The 20,501-nt window shown below is 38.6% G+C and overlaps 1 protein-coding gene across 2 annotated transcripts in view; it reads right to left on the reverse strand.

The window, feature by feature from the left end:
- Positions 1-20,501, reverse strand: part of HSDL2 (hydroxysteroid dehydrogenase like 2) — a 58,599-nt gene that overhangs the window by 26,807 nt on the left and 11,291 nt on the right. For both annotated transcript variants that reach the window (XM_027615681.2, XM_027615682.2), the window contains exons 2-6: positions 18,846-19,009; positions 17,556-17,654; positions 13,409-13,523; positions 7,310-7,413; positions 6,520-6,618 (exon numbers count right to left, since the gene is read on the reverse strand). In XM_027615681.2, coding sequence (XP_027471482.1) covers positions 6,520-6,618; positions 7,310-7,413; positions 13,409-13,523; positions 17,556-17,654; positions 18,846-19,009 — 581 coding nt within the window. The remainder of the gene's footprint in view (positions 1-6,519; positions 6,619-7,309; positions 7,414-13,408; positions 13,524-17,555; positions 17,655-18,845; positions 19,010-20,501) is intronic.

The following is a 20,501-nucleotide window of genomic DNA, read 5'->3' on the forward strand; positions in this document are numbered from 1 at the left end:
TGCTCGCTCTCTCTCTTCTCAAATAAATAAAATCTTTTTTAAAAACCCACCAAAGATGTCCTTTTCACACAAACATATAGAGTACATATCAGACTTAAGACATCAGCATTGTCTTTGACTCCTCCTCCTCTGGAAAGAAAGCTTGTCTCACCTCTTTAACAACTGTCAGCCCCCAAACACACACACATATTCTTTGTGTACTCACTGAACCAAAGATATCATTGATTATAAAGTGTACCGCTGAGAAAAAAGAACATGTGCCAAATTAAACTATGGTACATCATCAATAGTAAGAGCATCCTGATATCCAAGATGTAAAAATATGAAAACATGGGCATCTCAGAATCAGTGAAATATAGATGAACTGTTATTTAAACAAGTTGGTAAGCAAGTGCCTTAAAAAAACAGGGAAACTAGTTTTGGTTTCTAGCACCAGGGAGACCAGCTATTACCTCATTTCCCTGACCTCCCTGGTCAGCTGAGTCCCTGTGTCTATTTGTAGTGTGGTCCACGTGACAGAGGACTGCAGCTGCTCTGTGACACTTCTGCTATCGTCGTCTCGGCTGCCAGGACCACCATCAGCAGCTGGGTTCACAGGCTCTGCAACCCAGCCTCCGTTGATTTCTATCCCCAAGTGGACTTCCCCCCCCACCACGCTCATTCTGAACGCTCAAGAGGTAAGAGGCAGCAGGCATTCTGAACAGCAGGCCACCCGCCTCCTCGCCCTCCGTTTTGGCAGAAACTATGAAGGCAGTCTTGTAAAAAGAAAAACTTACACTTCTGAAGCTGACATAGCTGGGGCTTGAGATCCTCATGTTATTAAACTACTAAGGCCTGTTCTCTGACCACTTCTCTGAATGGGTTGAATTCAATGGGGTGAAAAGTTCTAAATCCAGACAGGAAAATGTAGCCAGTGTACAGAATGAACACTGAACCAGAGAGGACAAAGAGTGGACCAGGACACTGTTCTGATCGTGGTTAATATAGGTTACACTGTGTCCATTCCATTAAGTGCAATAAATCTCCTTTTCCTTGAAGGGAATAATGTTGGGAGATTACTGGTTCCAGCAAGCATAAAGAGCTGCTCTATACAGTCTAGGAAGAGAAAACCTGTTTTATTTTTTTAAATAGAAGCCTCACAAAGAGCCAGGAGCCTGGACACCCTCTAGAATCCATTTTCTTGCCTGAGTCATGAATAATGCAATATCCTAGCTAGCTTTCCTGCCTCCTCTCTCCACGATCTCACAAGACATCCTACACTCAGATGCCAAATTAAACTTCTTAAACCTCATCAGCAACCCTATCACTCCACTGCTCCGATTTTTCCTCTGCTCTCCTGCTTCTAAAATTCTGAAGTGGCTCTGTACTGAATACAAGTTAAAATTCAAGCTCCTAAACTTGGGCAATCAAGACCTGGGACTTAGTCATCCACCTCCCCACAACAACCTCACACCCACCCAACATTCCAGACAATTGCTCAAGTTGTACTCATGTACTCATTGTGTCATGTACTGCAAGGAACAGGACTGTAAATTCAGTTTACTGTGCCATCAAGTCTAGGCCCCAAATAATACCAATGGCTCCAAGATGTCTAGTAAAACTTCTAAAATGAATATCTCAAAGCTAAAGCAAAGACGTTGGAAGTGAACTGATTTCACTTGTCAATCCTGGTAGTGTCCTCCACATTCGCTGTCATGCAATGTTCTGTTCAGAATGTCTAATTTGGAGCTAGGCAGAATGTAATCATACTGTACATTCATTAATTCATCAAACATTTACCAAACGTCTACAAGGACTACAATAAAATGAACAAAGCAGATACTGTCTCTACCTTTAAGAAACTTTCTAGCAAGGAAGACATTAGCCAAGTTATAAAATCAATAGTTTAATTACAAATGTTGTTAAGTAATGTGAAGGAGATGTACAGACTACTAAATCCAAGGGTCAGTCCCCATTTTGTAAGAACTATCAGCAACATTTGACACAGTGAATCACTCCTTCTTCCTTGAAACATGTTCTTCAAGTGGCTTTCAGGATATCATACTCTAATTTTCTTCCTACCTTACTCTCCTATATAGTTCCTTTTTTTTCCTCCAAATTAGTTTTTCTACTTCTTCCCAATCTCTGAATGTTGCAATGGCCAATGGTCCCTTCTCTTCTTATATACTATTTATATGTTGATAACCCACAAATTTCTATCTCCAGCCTGGACCTCTCTCCTGACACCCACACTTGCAAATCCAACTGTCTACTGACCATCTCTACCTAGATGCACAAACACAATGCCCCCAAATGAATTCCTAACCTTGCTCCCTAACCTGCCCCATCTGCAGCTTTCCCTATTTATTGGTTCCACCTTCAAAATACAACAGAATCTAACCACTCTCCAGTGTTTTTATTGCTATCACTCCGGTCATAGCTCCCAAGACATATTGTCTAGATAACTGCAATAGTCTCCAATCTGGTCTCTCTGTCTCCTGTTTCTCCCTTCGACCCTCAAGAACTTATTCTTTTCCTGCAGGCAGGTCACAGCCTTGCGCATGGGGACCAGGGTCAGATGTGGAGAGCCCCTCCTCCTGGGAAATAGGCAGGACCAGAAGGGGGGCGCCCCCTCGCCTGTCACGCAACACATGTTCGTGGGGAACCTGGTGCTGAACCATTCGTAGACGACCTGCTTCTGGGTCGGGGTTTCGAGCAGCTCCCTCGCTGTGATCTACTGAAAGTCAGCCCTCGACACAAGGGTTCGTTGGGAGGAAAAAAAAAAAAATCTATTTTTTTTTTTTTAAAGCAGGCTCCAAACCCAACGTGGGGCTTGAACTCATGGCATCTGAGATTAAATGAAGAGTCGCGTGCTCTACCAACTGAGACAACCAGGCACCCACCCACCAAAGAATCTATTCTTAAGAGCATCAAGACAGATCCTTTAAAAAATTCAAGTATCGTCACGTCCCTCCTCTGCTCAAAACCCTGCCAAAAGGGTGCCTGAGTGACTCAGTATGTGAAGCATCTAATTCTTGATTTTGGCTCAGATCCTGATCTCAGGGTTATATAAAATTGCAATCTACCCTTCCAGTACCTGAGACTCCCAATCCCCCTTACTCTGTTCTATTTTTTTCTATAGCATTATCACCTTCTAGATACTTTACTATTTATTATGTTGACTGTCTATTGTATCTCTCCCAATTAAACTAATTAAGTTCCAAAAGGACAGAGCTTCTTGTCTGTTTTGTTCTCTGATGTATCTTAAACTACTAGACCTGACCTTGGCACATAAAAGGTGTCCAATAATTATTTATTTTATGAATAAAATCTCTAATTCTTAGAGTCAGAGTAGGCTTTTTCTAACTTTGTTACCCCAGGATCCCAAAGACCTAAAGGTTAGGGGAGTGGAGGTGAGAAGGGAAGGACAAAATGCAGATGATGGTAACCACCCTGAAGAGTAAACTCTAACGGTAAGATCTGCATCCCATTCATCTTAGTACCCCTTAATCCCTTGTACACAGGTAGACACTTAATAAATTATCTGTGGATGCATAATGAATAAATAGTACAGAGAACTCTGCCTGGCATATAAAAATGTTTGGAAGATGAATGAATAGAAAATGACAAGTAACATAGTAGAGGTATAAAAAAGGGAAAATACTATGTTAAGACTTCGTTTTCTGGGAGACCTGCCTTTCACACTAACTTTCTGACTCTCACTATCTACCAACAGCAATGATTGAAGTGGGAGGAGGAGGAGGCTAAGAACGGATGAGAGAAGGAAAGGAAGTTGAAGAAGAAAGGCACAGTGAAGTGTGAGCTTTTAAAGTTTTTAACTGTGATCCATAATCAGTAACACTTTTTACCGACATGACTAAGAATACATAATACCTACATATACACACACTCACAAATACATTTGTATTCATTTATATATGAAACCAGACAATCTGCAATGCCCCCTACTATTTTCTATCTCATTCCATTAGAAATAAGACAACAAAATTCTGGCTGCTACCTTCTAACTCAATTTCACAATCCACAAAATTGATTTCATGACTCACCAATGAGTCTTGACATGCAGTTTGAAAACACTACAGAAGCACTTTTTCACTTTGATCTTTTGCCCCACTGCAAAGAATATCATTCTCCAGAAAATCTTTAAAGAACTGTGTCTGCTACAGAAACATAAGGAAAAATGAAGAAGCAATAAAACATGGTTCCGATCTCACAGTGGGCCATGGAAGAAAGGAATCTCGGTCAAATAGGAGAAGAAAGAAATTTTTAAAAAATTGATCCTTTGAGGGGCGCCTGGGTGGCTCAGTCATTAAGCGTCTGCTTTCGGCTCAGGGCATAATCCCAGGGTCCTGGGATTGAGCCCCATGTTGGGCTCCCTGCTCTGCAGGAAGCCTGCTTCTCCCTCTCCCACTTCCCCTGCTTATGTTCCCTCTCTCGCTGTCGCTGTCAAATAAATAAATAAAATCTTTAAGAAAAAAAATCGATCCTTTGAGTCCTTAGAAGAAAAGAATGGTGGTGACTACAGAGGTGGTTGCAACAGCTAAATTCTCCTAGAAGTTCCATTAGCAACATGCCCCCGTGCTCCGTACATTCTCACCCACAGCCTCCCGTTTCCCCTGCATCAATACCATAAGTCACTGGCCGTTTCACTTCTGCTTGGAGCAGATAAAATCCCTTCACCCAGTAGACAGCAGATGGGAACAAAGATAAAAAGAAATCCCTCAAATGTCCCTAAACTAGAACTCTGGGTTAGTTTCACATTCTCGTATGTGGCAATTCAGTTCAAGAGTACCCCTAGAGCTATAATACTTCACAAAAATGCTGGATTAAATGTGTTTTCATGGCCAACTCTTACCAACCTCGTCATCCATTACGTGTAAAGGCTAACGAAGTATCACAGTGCCCTGCACAATGTCTCCACATAATAACTGCCCAACAGATAATCTGTTGAGCAATAAATGAATAAACAAAATAATTCCAGAAAGAAGAAGAATAGGAATAAACAATAGAAAGGTCCTTAGACAATAAAGAAACATGTTAAAAGACACAATGGGGAGAAATCAGGAAAATCCAGAATGTTGGAAACTCTATAAATGACCTGGTTTTTCGGGGTGCCTGGGTGGCTCAGTCATTAAGTGCCTGCTTTCGGCTCAGGTCATGAGCCCAGGGTCCTGGAACCGAGCACCATGTCTGGCTCCCTGCTCCACAGGAAGCCTGCTTCTCCCTCTCCCACTCCCCCTGCTTGTGTTCCCTCTTGCTGTGTCTCTGTCAAATAAATAAAATCTTTAAAAAAAAAAAAAGAAAAGACCTTGTTTTTCAAGAAATCAGTGGCAAGGAAAAAAAAAATTAAAAGTGTTAACTACTATATATGAAAAACATATCACACAAATATGATGTGTGAAACTTGTTTATATCCTGATTTGAATAAACCAACTGTGGAGAAAGTATTTGAGACACATGGAAAGAGCTAAAGAGTATAATGCTTAGCAAAATAAGTCAGTCAAAGAAAGACAAATACCATATGATCTCACTCATATGTGGAATTTAAGAAGCAAAACAAATGAGCAAAAGAATAAAAAAGAAACAAACCAAGAAACAGACTCTTATTTGACAGAGAGTGAGAGCGAGGGAGCACAAGCAGGGGGAGGGGCAGAGAGAGAGGGAGAAGCAGGCTCCCTGCTGAGCTCGATCCCAGGATCGATCATGATCCAAGCCAAAGGGAGACGCTTAACCGACTGAGCCACCCAGGTGCCCAAAAAACAGACTCTTGAGTATAGAGAACAAACTGACAGTTACTAAAGGGGAGGTGGGTAGAGGGATGGGTGAAATCGATGAAGGGGATTAAGTGTACACTTATCTGGATGAGCACTGAGTAACGTAGAGAATTGTTTAGTCACTGTATTGCACACCTGAAATTAATATAGCAATGAATGTTAACTATACTGGAATTAAAATAAAAAATTTAATTTAAATAAAAATGGTAGGTGGTTGTCTATAATTTTAATATCCAGAAGCACTTCTATACCTTAGCCCCAAACAGAAAATATAATTTTTAAAAAATATACCATCTAGTATTGTGGCTGCCCCAAGATGAGACTATTAGAATACTTTTCCTTCCCCAATCTTCCCACGCTCATATAAGCCCTTCAGAATTCAATTACTTCCATATTTCACCCTTCCCCAACTTCTAAGTTTAAAAAGAGAGTTTAGGGGTGCCTGGGTGTTACAGTCGGTTGAGTGTCTGACTCTTGATTTTTGGCTCAGGTCACGATCTCAGTGTCATGAGATCAAGCCCCAAGTCTCTCTCCTGCTCCCTCTCCCTCTGCCCCCCAACCACCCCTGCCCCATGCTCGCTCATGCAGGCTGGCTCTCATGCGCATGCTCTCCCTCTCTCTTAAAAAAAAAAAAAAAAAGTTTAATTTGTTTCCCACCTCAACCTACCTACCCAAGATGTACCTCAAAAGTGTCAAGGACAATAAATGAGATCCAATAACTGGATTTTTTAAAAAAAATACATACCTGTTTTAGGCCATAATGCATTGACTGCAATTTCACCCTTAAATTCTTCTGCCATTCCAAGCACACACATAGACATACCATACTTAGCAATGGTATAAGCTGAAAGAAACCACAAAGAATAGTGCTTAATTAAGAAACAACTTTGTGAGTATAAATAACCACTTTCTAGGGCTATACTGCTAGTAAAACAAGAACAAAAAGTTGCAGATTTGCTAACCTAGTCAATTAAAACAGAACTTCTTTCAGTTTTGCCTTTGGCTTTCTATTCTAATTACCTGTCCAAATTTTAGTGAATTATGTACAAAGGAGGAGTAAGTACCTGATGTAACTATTTTAAAGGAGGCACCTCTACATAAATCTTGTAATTTAATGCATACTCAACCCCAAATCATTAGTTTGCTGTGAAAGAAAAAGTACTTCATAGTTTCTAACCAACTTCATTGAAGACTAAGTTATATACAATAAAACACAACCACTGAGACTTGAGGGAGCTTTCTGGAATGATGGAAATCCATATCTTGATTTGGCTATTGGTTATACAGATGTATACATTTGTCAAAACTCTTCAAACTGAACCATTAAAATCTGTGCATTTTATTGAACGTAAATTATACCTCAATGTTTTAAATTACAGATAAAAGTTTAAGAATCTAGTTTCCAAAGTGCTATTGATTCTACATAGAAAATTTAATGTTGAATGCTATGTAAAAATTGTAATTACATCATAGAAACACTGATTTAATACAAAACAAATTAACCAAACAAACCATTCCCTTAACCTACCACCTACCACAGTGCTGTTTGAACCACAATGGATTTAGGTTCAGTGGTGGGCTGAGATTGAGGATATGAGCAATTTTACTCTTTTTCAAATAAGGAATACATGCTTTAGATCTGAAAGCAAAAGAAAACACATCAAGTTAATAGCTTTCTAACAACTTCCCCACTTCTCAAAATTATTTTATTTTTTTATTTTTAAAGATTTTATTTATTTGAGAGATAGAGAACATACACGAGAGCAGAGGGGCAGAGGGAGAAAGAGAATCTCAAGCAGACTCCCTGCTGAGCAGAGAGCCTGATGCAGGGCTCGATATTACAATCCTGGGATCATGACCTGAGCCAAAATCAAGAGTTGGACGTTTAACCCAGTGAGCCACCCAGGCATTCCTAAAATTATATTTTAAAGTACTTCTACAAAGCAACTAAACTTGGTCAGGAATACGTAGGGTACTTTTGTTTGTGTTTACTTTTTTAAAATGAAGGTAGGAAAAGCAATTAATTTTCATTTTCTGAAACTTTGCTTAATGGCCTGACAAAATGATCTGCTTGATGAAAATATCAAATCCTTGCCATATTAGCCTTAAATCCAACTGAAGCTATCCTCAACTACATCCTTTCAATTCTTCCCACCCAACACACACACAAATACACACACACACATACACACACATGCATAATTTTCAGCAAGTTAATGTCCTTGCTAGCCAGCACAGGCAACACTATGGTAAAGAACATGGTGCTCAAGTCAGACAGACCAGGGCTCAAATCCTTTTTCTTCCCCTTCATTGTGTGATCTTAGGCAAAATACATTCTCAGTTTTCTCACTTGTAAGTGTTGGTAATACCTGCTACCATCTAGGACTGACCCAGGGATTAAAATGAGATGATAAATATGCAACACTTTGAACAGTGCATATGTTAAACATGAAATAAACAACCGCTATTATTAGTATTATGTATGCCGATTTATTTCATCTTAGTAGGTGTGGTATTCCTACTATGCTGGAACTGTAATTTAATAACACAACTCCCAAAACATTCCCAAATTTAATTTGCACCAATATGCAATGCAGTATGCCTTTGGGAGGAATATTTAGTTTTTATGTTTTTTAAAAAACTGTCCAAAAAGGTAGGCAATTTATTTTTAAAAAAAACTCAGTTTCAATATTTTTAATTTATTAATGATTAAGCTACACTGTGTTATTAAGCTATAACATACACGTAGCTTAAAGCTGTAGAGCTTTTAGTTTTATTTCACATTCAATAATTTCTAGGACTTTGAACTAGTTGATTCTTGTCAGTTTTTTTAATTAACTAATGTACAACATTCTTATTACCATCTGCAACGTCTGTTCAGGTCTAGAAATCAAATATAATCAATATCACTAACGGGTTTTATACATATTGTTTTTCCTTTCCAAAAGTGCTTCACTTTCATGGGGGTGAGTTGGGGAGGGGCAAACAATATTACAGCTGATATTCATTAAAACAATGAAGATGCACCTCAAAATCTGAACAGGAAAAACCAAATCTATTCCAGGCAATAAGACCATGACTACATTTCACATGCAAGGAAAGAGCTTATTTCATTTACATTATAAACATGAGCTTCTCCTTTGATCTATTAGATAAAACCTTTCCACCTGCACTTTGCCTGCCTGGCCCTCAGCATTACTAATCCTAAATCAGCTGCATTTTTTACAGCAACATGCTCAATCTTCTATGTTAAAGACTATTAGCACCACACTTAAATACTAACACCTCCAGCTTAATAAAATAGTTAAGCTTACTGAAAACTTACTGTGTGCTAGGCACTGCCCTTATTACTCTTACATGAATTATGTTATTTAATTAGGGTTATAAGCTCAAACACCCCATAGGCATTTGAGTAAATGAATAAAGTGAGCTGTGTATAGGAAAGAAAAATTAACTGTTCAGAAATACAATTAAACTTTACTACTGAATTTCTATAAGCATTACACTGGAGATTACATATTTAAAACTTTTATTAAAAATACAAATTAAGGATTTGCCTTCTACCTCATCTCTGCCTTCCAACCCTGTTTCTATAAACCTGTGATACGAGTCACAGGCCACAGGGCCCTAGGTGCCAGGGATCAGGAAACAGCTCTAGATCCTTGCTGAAACCTCCGAACAGGTCAGTTCTTTGGGCCTTGTCCCCACTCTCTCCCTGACGATATTTCTCAGACTTGCCTGAGAAAACAATCTATACTTTCCTTCCATTAATAAATGAGTGTCACTAAATAAAAAACAAAATTAAAATTAAAATGGAAATGTTTCATTATCAATTTTCTCTTTTATAACTTATAACTTCCACAGAGGACCAAAAACCTGACACCTTTTCTTTGGTCCAAAGGTCAGTATCGGGTCTTTCATTTGGCATTGCAATATGCCTTTAACTGGGAAAAATATTTAGTATTATTTTAAAAAATAGCTGCCCCCCCAAAAATAAATAAATAAATAAATAAATAAACAGCTGTTCCAGGGGCACCTGGCTGGCTCAGTCAGTAGAGTATGCAACTTGATCTCAGGGTCATGAGTTCAAGCCCCACGTTGGGCATGGAGCCTACTTTAAAAAAGTAAATAAAATAAAGTAAAATAAAATAATAGCTGTCCCTAAATGTAGGAACTTTCAACAATGAATAGAATCTTTGCTTTAAAAAAGGGTTTTTATTTTAGTGTATCTCTTCCTGAGATATTTGTAGATGTGCTATTCCAATGTACTCATATTTAGTTTTTAGTACGTTAGTGCCCTATGGCTCATATGTTCCATCTGTAGTTCTCCAACTACACAAGTAGTATTCATTGAGAAAGGTACCTGAACAAGGTTAGTTCATTTTCTCACAGTTTGAAATCAGGGTTTTTTTTGCTTTGTTTTGAACTGAACCTTCAAATCTATAATTGCAGGAACGTAGTTTAAACCATCAGTTTCATTTTTGGAAAAGGATCATGGTATAGGAAAGGGGCCAGGTTGTTCTTGCCAAATGGGTTTTCCAAAGACATAATTTCACAAGGAATGAGCAATGAGAGTCAGACATTTGTGTTTACGTTAGTCATAATGTCGACTGATAAAGTTAAGTCTTTGATCCAATCTTTGTATGGGAATTGAGCTGGGAATTCTCTCATGGGTGGCAAAAAAACAGTTGATTTCTTTCAAATTAAAACCAAAATCTCAGGGCACCTGGGTGGTTTAGTCGGTTAAGCCTCTGCCTTCGGCTCAGGTCATGATCTCGGGGCTCAGGAATCGAGCCCCCCATTGGGCTCCCTGCTCAGTGGGGAGTCTGCTTCTCCCTCTCCCTCTGCCCCTATTCATTCTCTCTCTCTCTCTCACACACACACACACTAGCTCACTCTCTCAAATAAATAAATAAAATCTTAAAAAACAAACAAAATCTCTTCAACAATACACCATAGCCACATAATCTTGTCACAGAGCAGACTATCATGTTTGTAGTCCACATTTGTAAAGCACATAACTATAGTTTAAAGCATGGAAGTGTGTTTAGTTCTTAACGTTCATAACACAGTGCATCTTTAACTTTTTAGCAAGAGCAATTCCCAATGAACAATATGATGAACAAAATTATTTTCTGCATCTCTGTGAAACATTTCTACATTAGTTTAATAAGTTTAAAGCTAACCCTCACCATTCATTACAGCTTAAAGTTAACACTGACCATTGCAACAGCACTGTCCATAGTTATGGTTACTACAATTTTGACATATCTATATTAAACCTCCTAAGCTGTTTCTCAACACTTAACAAGTCATTTCCATGTTCATGTTATGGGTACCGGTCTAACAGTTTTTTTAACCACATCAAAATTCTCCTGACACCTTAAGTAAATAAAACTTGGTGAGTAGAATATTTATATCCTTGGCTTCATCATCTACAATCGAAACTGCCACAAATGATTTAACTTTTCACAAATCGTGTCCTTCTAAGCCTTAATTCAACATGCTGAGCAACAGTATTCCTGCTTAGGTTTATATTTTTAAATGCTTGTTTAAATGAGTGTTTATATTTAATCAAAATTCTTTCACAAGTTACCATCTGTAAAAGATCTTGAGGCCCAGATAATTTCTTCATGTAACACATGACTATAACACAGAGCAGTACTGCTTGTTTTATTTGAAAATAAACACAAATCCTATTGAAGTCTTAGTCCTTTTTCTATGTAAGTTTTTCACCCAGTTTTTTCTGTATGTTTGCCATAGTTCTTACCATGGTTTGACTCACTGTGGTTTCCATTCAATAGAGATGTACTTTACATACTGAATTAATAGAAATATGCTCCACATCTATAAAGAAGTAGGCTCTCACTCATTTTACTTGAACATATGGCTCTCTTGGCATATGTCTCATTTTCCCACTTCAGACAGACACATGGGTATGAGAAATATTTTACTTCCCTCTTTAAGAAAAATAGCAGGGCAAGCACACAAGATAAAAATGGCAACCTTTTAGCCTGTCCTCAGTTTCAGGTGTCTATGAATCACACCGTAATGTAACAAAAGGCCAAGGCTAATGTCTCTTAATGAGGCAGTCGACACTCTGCCACTCAGCTATAGCAACTAACTGTTGCCATACGGGTATGCTGTGACCAGATTTTCCAATTTCTTTTTTTTTTTTTTAAGATTTTATTTATTTATTTGAGAGAGAGAGAATGAGAGATAGAGAGCATGAGAGGGAAGAGGGTCAGAGGGAGAAGCAGACTCCCCGCTGAGCAGGGAGCCCGATGCGGGACTCGATCCCGGGACTCCAGGATCATGACCCAAGCCGAAGGCAGTTGCTTAACCAACTGAGCCACCCAGGCGCCCCAGATTTTCCGATTTCAAGAAAAGCCAGAAATCTGGATTTTTGTGTAAATCTGATCTTTTTCATATGTGTAACTAATAAAACTCTGAGCTAATAAAGGAGCTAATAGAAACATTGTTTTACACTGTCAGGGCCCAGTTTTGCAGACCCAACAAAATGTATCTCTAAGAGAAAAGTTCCAGATTAACAACAAATTTTATATTTAACTCTCACGACCAATCCTACAACATACTTCACATCCCCATTTTACAAATAAGGAAAGAGAATCTGCAAGAAGTTAAGTTACTTGCACAAAGTCATGAGATAGCACATACTCAAGGGAGTCTAACTCCAAAGCCCAAGGTCCTAATTGGTCTTAACCGATTTTATGTATAACCATAAGGCACATACGTATAAGATACATGTGAGGCGACAAACAAGTTCTATGCTATCTCTCTTTACATCCACATGAAAAAGTGATAGACCTGAGGGTAAATAAACAGATAAAAGGGGCTTCTGGATGGCTCAGTCGTTAGGCGTCTGCCTTCGGCTCAGGTCATGATCCCAGGGTCCTGGGATCGAGACCCGCTTCAGGCTCCCTGCTCTGCGGGGAAGCCTGCTTCTCCCTCTCCCACTCCCCCTGCTTGTGTTCCCTCTCTTGCTGTGTCTCTCTCTGTTAAATAACTAAATAAAATCTTTAAAATAAATAAATAAATAAACAGATAAAAAATGGACAAACAAGAGTGGACTGTCTGACCGATTCAGAACAGATCACGACTACATTTGGTTTCATTCTGTATTCTGTATTCCCCCTGATATTCCCCAAGATAGCATTAACCTTTTGTTACATTAAAATGGGATCCACAGACACCTGAAACTAATGTAACACTTATGTTAACTATACTGGAATTAAAATTAAAAACTTAATAAAAATGGAAAAAAATGTGATTCATAATGAGCTTCCTATGATTTACATAACTCTAACCAGTGTTTTTCAGAGAAAGGAAAGACTATTGCTGATTTGAATAATAAGAATTGGCATGCATGTATATATTTATTCATACAAATGTCTGAAAATGCTGGAGCTATACTTTAGACTTTATTAGGTTCACAGAGAAAGGGAGCTCTGAATAAAACTATTTAAAATATCATTTATTGACTTGGAGCACTTTTTAGGCCTTTATAACAACTTCCTAGGTTTTAAACTGTATTGCTAATCTGGTTCAAATCTATTTACAACTAGTTCTCTGAGAACACATTGCAAGGTTCTTCCCAAACACTGGTAACTTACGTCAGAAAGGTGCCTCTGGTGTTGACATTCATCATCAAATCCACTCTTTTTGTAGGTGTTTCCAATGTGTTGGTCAAGCTAATAGCACTGGCATTATTCACCAAAATATCAATTCCTGTTTTCAAATAATCAACTTCCCATTAATGTAATTTAAACTTTACAACAAAAAGAAATAAAAACATCTAGTCTATATAGTTGAACCCTAAGTTGGTTCACAAATACTTCTTTTAGGTTAAATGACTGACAATACACCAATGCAAGACTTGATAGCTGTGTCAAAACACCCAAATGATTTTCACTGGCACAATGGAGAAAGCCAATCGCCAGAGCTCCACGTGAAACTACAAGGAGGCTTAGTCCTCAGTGGTTTGTAGCTTCCATTCCTATTTGTTCTCTTACCTCCCAGTCTTCCCTCTTTGTCTCCATGAACCTCAGGTTAACTGCCTTAAGGTTTTCCCTTCTCTCTAGCATCTTTCCAAGGCCCTCCTTCCAAGCTCACTAGTCTCCCTTCTAAGACCCTTACTTTAATAAAAGAGGTCTTTCCTGGTCTTGGGAACTGAGGAAGGAGAAAAGACCTAGAGTGAATTTTCAATTCTAAGCAAATCATCAAAGTATATCAAGTTTGTTTTAGTAATTCATACACAAAATTAACCTAGAATAATGATTATGTACATTCTGTCCAGTCCCTCTATATGTAACATATCTTGTTTACAAGTTTAGTTAAGTAATGTTAAATGAAAATAGTAAAATACAAAAGTATCTTAAACACTTCTCTGGTTCTACATGATTCATAATTCTTTTTAAAGGGCACTTAATATTCAGTTAAATAGAATCATCACAACTTCTACTATTGCCGGCTTAGACTGTTGCAATAGACATTTTTTGTTACCCTCTTTATTATGCCCCTCTCTCACAGTATGTGGATAATGTCTTAAATAAGGCTATTATACTCACTAAAACATTTTAGTCATAAGCACCTTTTCTTCATATATAGTAGCATAAAATCTTGATCACATCCTCATTCCTCAGTTTCTATATTTTTTTTTTTTTAATAAACTCTGTGTTGTTAATGTTTTCTTAAAATGCGTCCTTAGGATAACTTTGGATTCAACCATATTACATTTTATAGCTTCATTATAATAAAACTCAAGTAAGTCATCCATATATCTGAGACAAGTTCTAGACCCTGTGACTACCAACCTTCTAGGATGAACATAATGATGGTTGCCTTCACAAGGCAAAGACCTGTGAAAAGAATTTTTAAAATCTAGGACATACTTGTCAATTCACAAAGCTATGAGCTGCTCAGCCACATCACTGAAAGAAAATCAGCAAGTGGCTATGTCACATAAGGCACTCTGCTAGGGCCTATGAGGTAAGAAAGATGATACTCACTAAAGAAGCCAGGTGGGAGCAAAGCGAATTGAAAGGTCTGAGTGAGATGCTGGGCTGATTGGTATATACACCACCCTGTGTAGAATCACCCTCTTCAGAGAGATGAAGCTAGTAAGGGCTGATCCAATCAATAGATTCCTTAAGCAAATTCAGACTTTATTGACTTTATCTCTCTCACTATGTGATAACAAGTGACAAGTGTGTTAGCAGAGCAAACTTCTGGGCCCAAAAGCAAAGAAAGTAGATGAGAAATGAGGATATACTGACATGGTAAATTATGTTTGACTTGCCAGTGATAAAGAAAAAAATAGCTTCAATTAAGAGGTAGGTTAAAATTTCAAACTCAGATGGCCCAAATTAAAATGGATCAGGGAATAATAGTGAAAAATAATGCACAAGCAGGTGTGTGTGTGTGTGTGTGTGTATCCATATATATATATATATATACCTGCTGAAAAAAAAAGTTAGCAGGAAAGAATGATTCTGTAGTTTATGAAATAGCATAATTTACTCAGGCCTGGAAAACTCTGAAGGTGAAGGAAGGCAAGGTGATAGGGAGCACCCTGTGGCAGAGAACCCTGAGGGTACAGGTTTGAAAGCATTATCAACTTTGTTAAAAGGACAATTCTCTAGCAGAGAGAAATATCAGGAAAAGGTAAAGTTTTCCCAAAAGGCAGAATTCAAAGGCCTATAGAATTCCAAAACAGAAGGCCACAACAGTAGGAACCACAGTATGGAACTAAAACCAAACAAAAAATAAAAGCTTGGCATCTTTGTGGAAAAAGAGTACAGAGGGAAAGAAAAAAAAAAGGAGCAGCTTATGAATCATCTCTTATAAAGGTGGCATCCTTAATAATTATGAGAGAGTGGCAGCTGAGTATAACAGAGTTCCCTCTTCATTGTGCATTGTTATGCCAGGAAAGCAGAAACTGATGGGTAAAAGGAAAGCAAAAAATCTGAAATACATCCAAGTGGATACTAAGGAGAAGGAAAGGAAATCTTAGGAAAGACTTCAAAATAGAGGTAACTCCATTGCCAATCTATAAATTTATCAAGAAGATAAAAGTGTTTCAGATGCCTCTCTCAAATAAAGCAGGGGCAGGGCCTGGGTGGTGAAGTCCTTTGAGCATCCGACTTGGTTTTGGCTCAGTCTGATCTCGGGGTTATGAGATTGAGCCCGTGTCGGGCTGTGCACTCAGCGCGGAGTCCGCTTCGGTTTCTCTCTCCCTCTTCCTCTGTCCCTCCTCACTGCGTCCACATGAGCACAAACTTTCTCTCTCACTCTCAGATAAATAAATCTTAAAAAAAAAGTAGCAAAATATACTGGAAGATTTTTTTTCCCCTCAAAGGTACTGAAAACATATCCTCTTAATTGAAAATTAAACTCTGTGCTCCAGTCCTTTATAACATAGCGCTTGGCACTGAAGGTTATAAGCATAAGCCATGCTAACAATAAAATACTACCTTTCTTCCCATTGGTCATTATCTTTTACATGTACATATATACAGTCTCTGGAATATTATGGGGGGAGTAGGGAAGCGTGGTAATGGTTTGGGCAGGATTTGGACATGGCCAGGTGCCTTGCTATAATACCATCAAAGCTTTAGCTCAACCTCTAACATCTGCCTTCTAGGAGTTTATGAACTAATTGAGGAAAAAAAAATACTAAGATCTAAAGTAGTACAACAGAGGCACCCAAGGGGCTCAGTTGGTTAAGTGTCCCACTCTTGATTTAGGCTCAGGTCATGATCTCAGGGCTGTGAGGTCGAACTCGGTGTCAGGCTCCACGCTCGGTGGGGAGTCTACTTGAGATTCTTGCCCTCTGCTCCCCCCACCCCCGCTCTCTCTATCTCTAAGATAAAATTAATCTTAAAAAAAAATAATAACATAGTACAAGATAATGATCAAAGGAATGTTTTGGAATTCAGAGAAGGAAAAACACACTTCTAACTGGTTGGCATGGTGACGAAATTGGCTTCATGAAGGAGATGAGATTTAACCACAGAAAGGTGGGATTTCAAAAGATACAGAGAAGGGAGGATTTCAGGTAGGACTGGAGATGGAAAGGCGGGCACTGGAGAAGCCTCAGGATGGGGAAGAGAAAAAGTTAAGAGGCAAAAACTTCAAGGCAAGGATTTGGAAGTAAACTATTTGGGAAAGAATAAAGTGTTTATATTGGGGCATAGAAAAACGATGGAACCAAAAAAAGTCTGTTGAGATCAGAATGTGAAATATCCTGAATGCCAGTAAGTTAGCTATACTTAATCCAATAAATATCAAAAGTCATCAAATGATGGCTACATTAATTGAGGAGAGGCAAGAGGATGCGATCTGGGAAACTAGTTAGATATAAGATTGTCAAGGGCCTAATTTATAGATGTGCTCTATTATTCAAAATAACTTTTAACAATAAAAAAGTCATCTGATGGTTTTAAGCTGCGTTTCTACATAAATGAATACTCATATCTGGTTATACTCCAGAGACTTAGGAAATTTAAAAAAAATTTTTTAATTCAAATTACAGTTATTAAGCGTCTGCCTTTGGCTCAGGTCATGATCCCAGGGTCCTGGGATCAAACCCCACATCAGGCTCTCTGCTCAGCGGGAAGCCTGCTTCTCCCTCTCCCACTCCCCCTACTTGTGTTCCCTCTCTCGCTGTGTCTCTCTCTGTCAAATAAATAAATAAAATCTAAAAAAAAAAACAAATTATAGTTACAATATTCAATAATTATTTCAGAATTAAGGCACTACCTCCAAATCGCTCCACTGCTTTCTCCACTGCATTACTGATTTGCTGTTCATCTCTCACATCAACAGCGCATGGCAAGGCCTTTCCTCCAGCTGCTTCAACTACAAACGATAAACAAACAAAAAAGCATTGAGACATTCAAATACTAAACTTTTCATTCTGATATGAATCAAAAGAAATAAGTACCCTATTTTCAGAAAATCAATATAAATAACTATGTTCTTATAACTACTAGTGGCTCCACCCTACAGTAGGACAGACAAACTGATATCCAGCTTCCAAGTAGAGAGACCAACTCTATTAAAAAACAAAAAAAGTGTGGGTAGGGAGCGGGGGAGAAGCGCCTGGGTGGCTCAGCTGGTTGAGCGTCCAGCTCTTGGTTTCAGCTGGGGTCATGGGACTGAGCCCTGCTTGGGCTCAGTACTCAGCAGGGAGTCTACTTGAGGATTCTCCCCCTGACCCACCACTCGAGTGCACATGCGTGCTCTCTCTCTAAAATAAATAAATCTTTAAAAAAGAAAAAGGTAATTTTAAAAAATTCTATTAAAAAGCAAAAAAAGAAAAAAAAGAATTTAAAAAACCTTCATTATGAAAAAATTCAAGAAATAGACAAAAATATAAAGAATAGTATAATAAACTACGATGAATCTATCACCTATCTTCAATGATTGTTAATGCTCTGCCAGCTGTTTAATTTTTCTACCCCCAATCCTGTTTTTGGCTGGCGAGTATTTTAAAACAAATCTCAGGCATCATCTCATTCATAAATACCTCATATATGTTCCCCTAACATAACCATAATGCTATTACAATGCTATTAACATGACTAACAAAACTGGCAATATTCACTGAAGTTGAATTTTAAGCCCTCCCTCCTGATATCGTGCCTAGCACAATGCCTTGAATAGAAGCACTCGATAGTTATTTGTGAACTGAAAGTATAAAGATAATGAGTTTCAAATGGCACAGAGAATAAATCATGGAGAACTTTTTCAAAGTGTTCACATCATCTACCTCTCATTTCCACTCCCCCATTCTTTGCACAGATCCAAGAACCACTGCCCTCAAGAGACATGATTTTTAAGGGGAGTCTCTCATACCATACAAAAGTGCTGGGAAAAAAAAACAGTTCCTAAATCACTGCCCTAAGGTGACAAAATATTTCTTTAACCAGATAAAATTATTTTTAGAGTAGCTTTCAAATAGCTAGAATTAAACTCTCCAGCAAATTCTCTACGTATCGAAACCATGGTTAAAACATTTCATGAAATGGCATCATCCCATTCACTCACTCTCTTCAGCAGCAGTAAAGATTGTGCCTGGAAGTTTGGGGTTTACATGGGTGGTCTTCGCAGCAATGACAATGTTTGCTCCGTCCCGTGCTGCTTTCAATGCAATAGCTTTACCGATGCCACGGCTTGCACCTGTGATAAAAACTGTACATCCTGCTAGCCTCCTACGACAGAACAAATAATGACCTTATAAGAAACCTCAATGTTTCATTTACTTATTAGGAACAGGAACTTCTGCATATTTTCACAATATATATGTTTCCTCCTCTAAAATTTTCCCTAGGGGCGCCTGGGTGGCTCAGTTGGTTAAGCGTCTGCCTTTGGCTCAGGTCATGACCTCAGGGTCCTGGGATGGAGCCCTGCATCGGGCTCCCTGCTTGGTGGGGAGTCTGCTTCTCCCTCTGCCCCTCACCCCCCTGCTCGTGGTCCCACTCTCTCTAACAAATAAATAAAATCTTTAAAATAAATAAATAATAAAATAAATAAATAAATAAAATCTTCTCTAAACCGGGGCACCTGGGTGGCTCAGTCAGTTGAGCATCTGCCTTCAGCTCAGGTGGTGGTCTCGGGTCCTGGGATCAAGCCCAAGACGGGCTCCCTGCTTCTTCCTCTCCCTCTGCTCCACACCCCATCCCCGCTCATGCTCTCTCTCAAATAAATAAAATCTTTAAAAACATAAAAACAAACTTTCTCCCTTCCTTCCTCCCTCCCTCCCTGAAAGCTAATAGCTCTGTGATACTGCCATTGCACAATGATTTATAAATTATTACAACTGCAGTTGGCCAGTCTTGTTCTGATTTGGCAAACAAAATCTGGCTAGATAAAAAGTAAACCGTTTTTTTTTTAAAGATTTTATTCATTTATTTGAAAGACAGAATGAGTGACAGAAAGAGTTATGAGCGGGGCGGGGGTGGCGTGCAAGGGAGAAGCAGGCTCCCCTGCCGAGCAGGAAGGCCGACATGGGGCTCGACCCCAGGTCCCTGGCATCATGGCCTGAGCTGAAGGCAGTCGCTTAACTGACTGAGCCACCCAGGCGCCCCCAGATAAAAAGTAAATCTTAACAAGAAATGAGGAATTAATAAACTATACACACATGTATTTTTTTCCCCCACAGAAAAAGTGTTAAAGCTTATTTTGAGTGACGCGATTATGAATAAATTTTATCACATTCTTTATACTTTTCAGGCTTTTTCAAATTTTCTACAATGAATACATACCACTTAAAAGAAATTATCTAAAAGCAAATCATTGCATAACAGATGCTCATCATTGCTTATAGTAGCCAGATTGGGAAAAATGTAAATGTCTATCAACTGATGAGTGGATAAATAAATTGCAGTATATCTATACAGTGAAATATATTCAACAATAAAAAGGAAGTACTGATCTATGCTACATGGATGAACCTTGAAAACATTATGCAAAGTGAAAGAAGCCAGTCACAAAAGACCATACATTGTATGATTGCATTTATATGAAATGTCCAGAATAGGCAAATTTATTGAGACACAAGGATAGTGGTTGCCTAGGGGTGCAGGGGTAGGATTTGATAGCTGAGAGGTGTGGGGTCTCTCTTCAAGATGATGAAAAGGTTTTAAAATTGATTGTGGTGGGGCGCCTGGGTGGCTCAGTCGGTTAAGCATCTGACTTCTGATC

This window comes from Zalophus californianus, chromosome 13 (genome assembly GCF_009762305.2).
Source record: "Zalophus californianus isolate mZalCal1 chromosome 13, mZalCal1.pri.v2, whole genome shotgun sequence".
In the NCBI taxonomy this organism is placed as follows: domain Eukaryota; kingdom Metazoa; phylum Chordata; class Mammalia; order Carnivora; family Otariidae; genus Zalophus; species Zalophus californianus.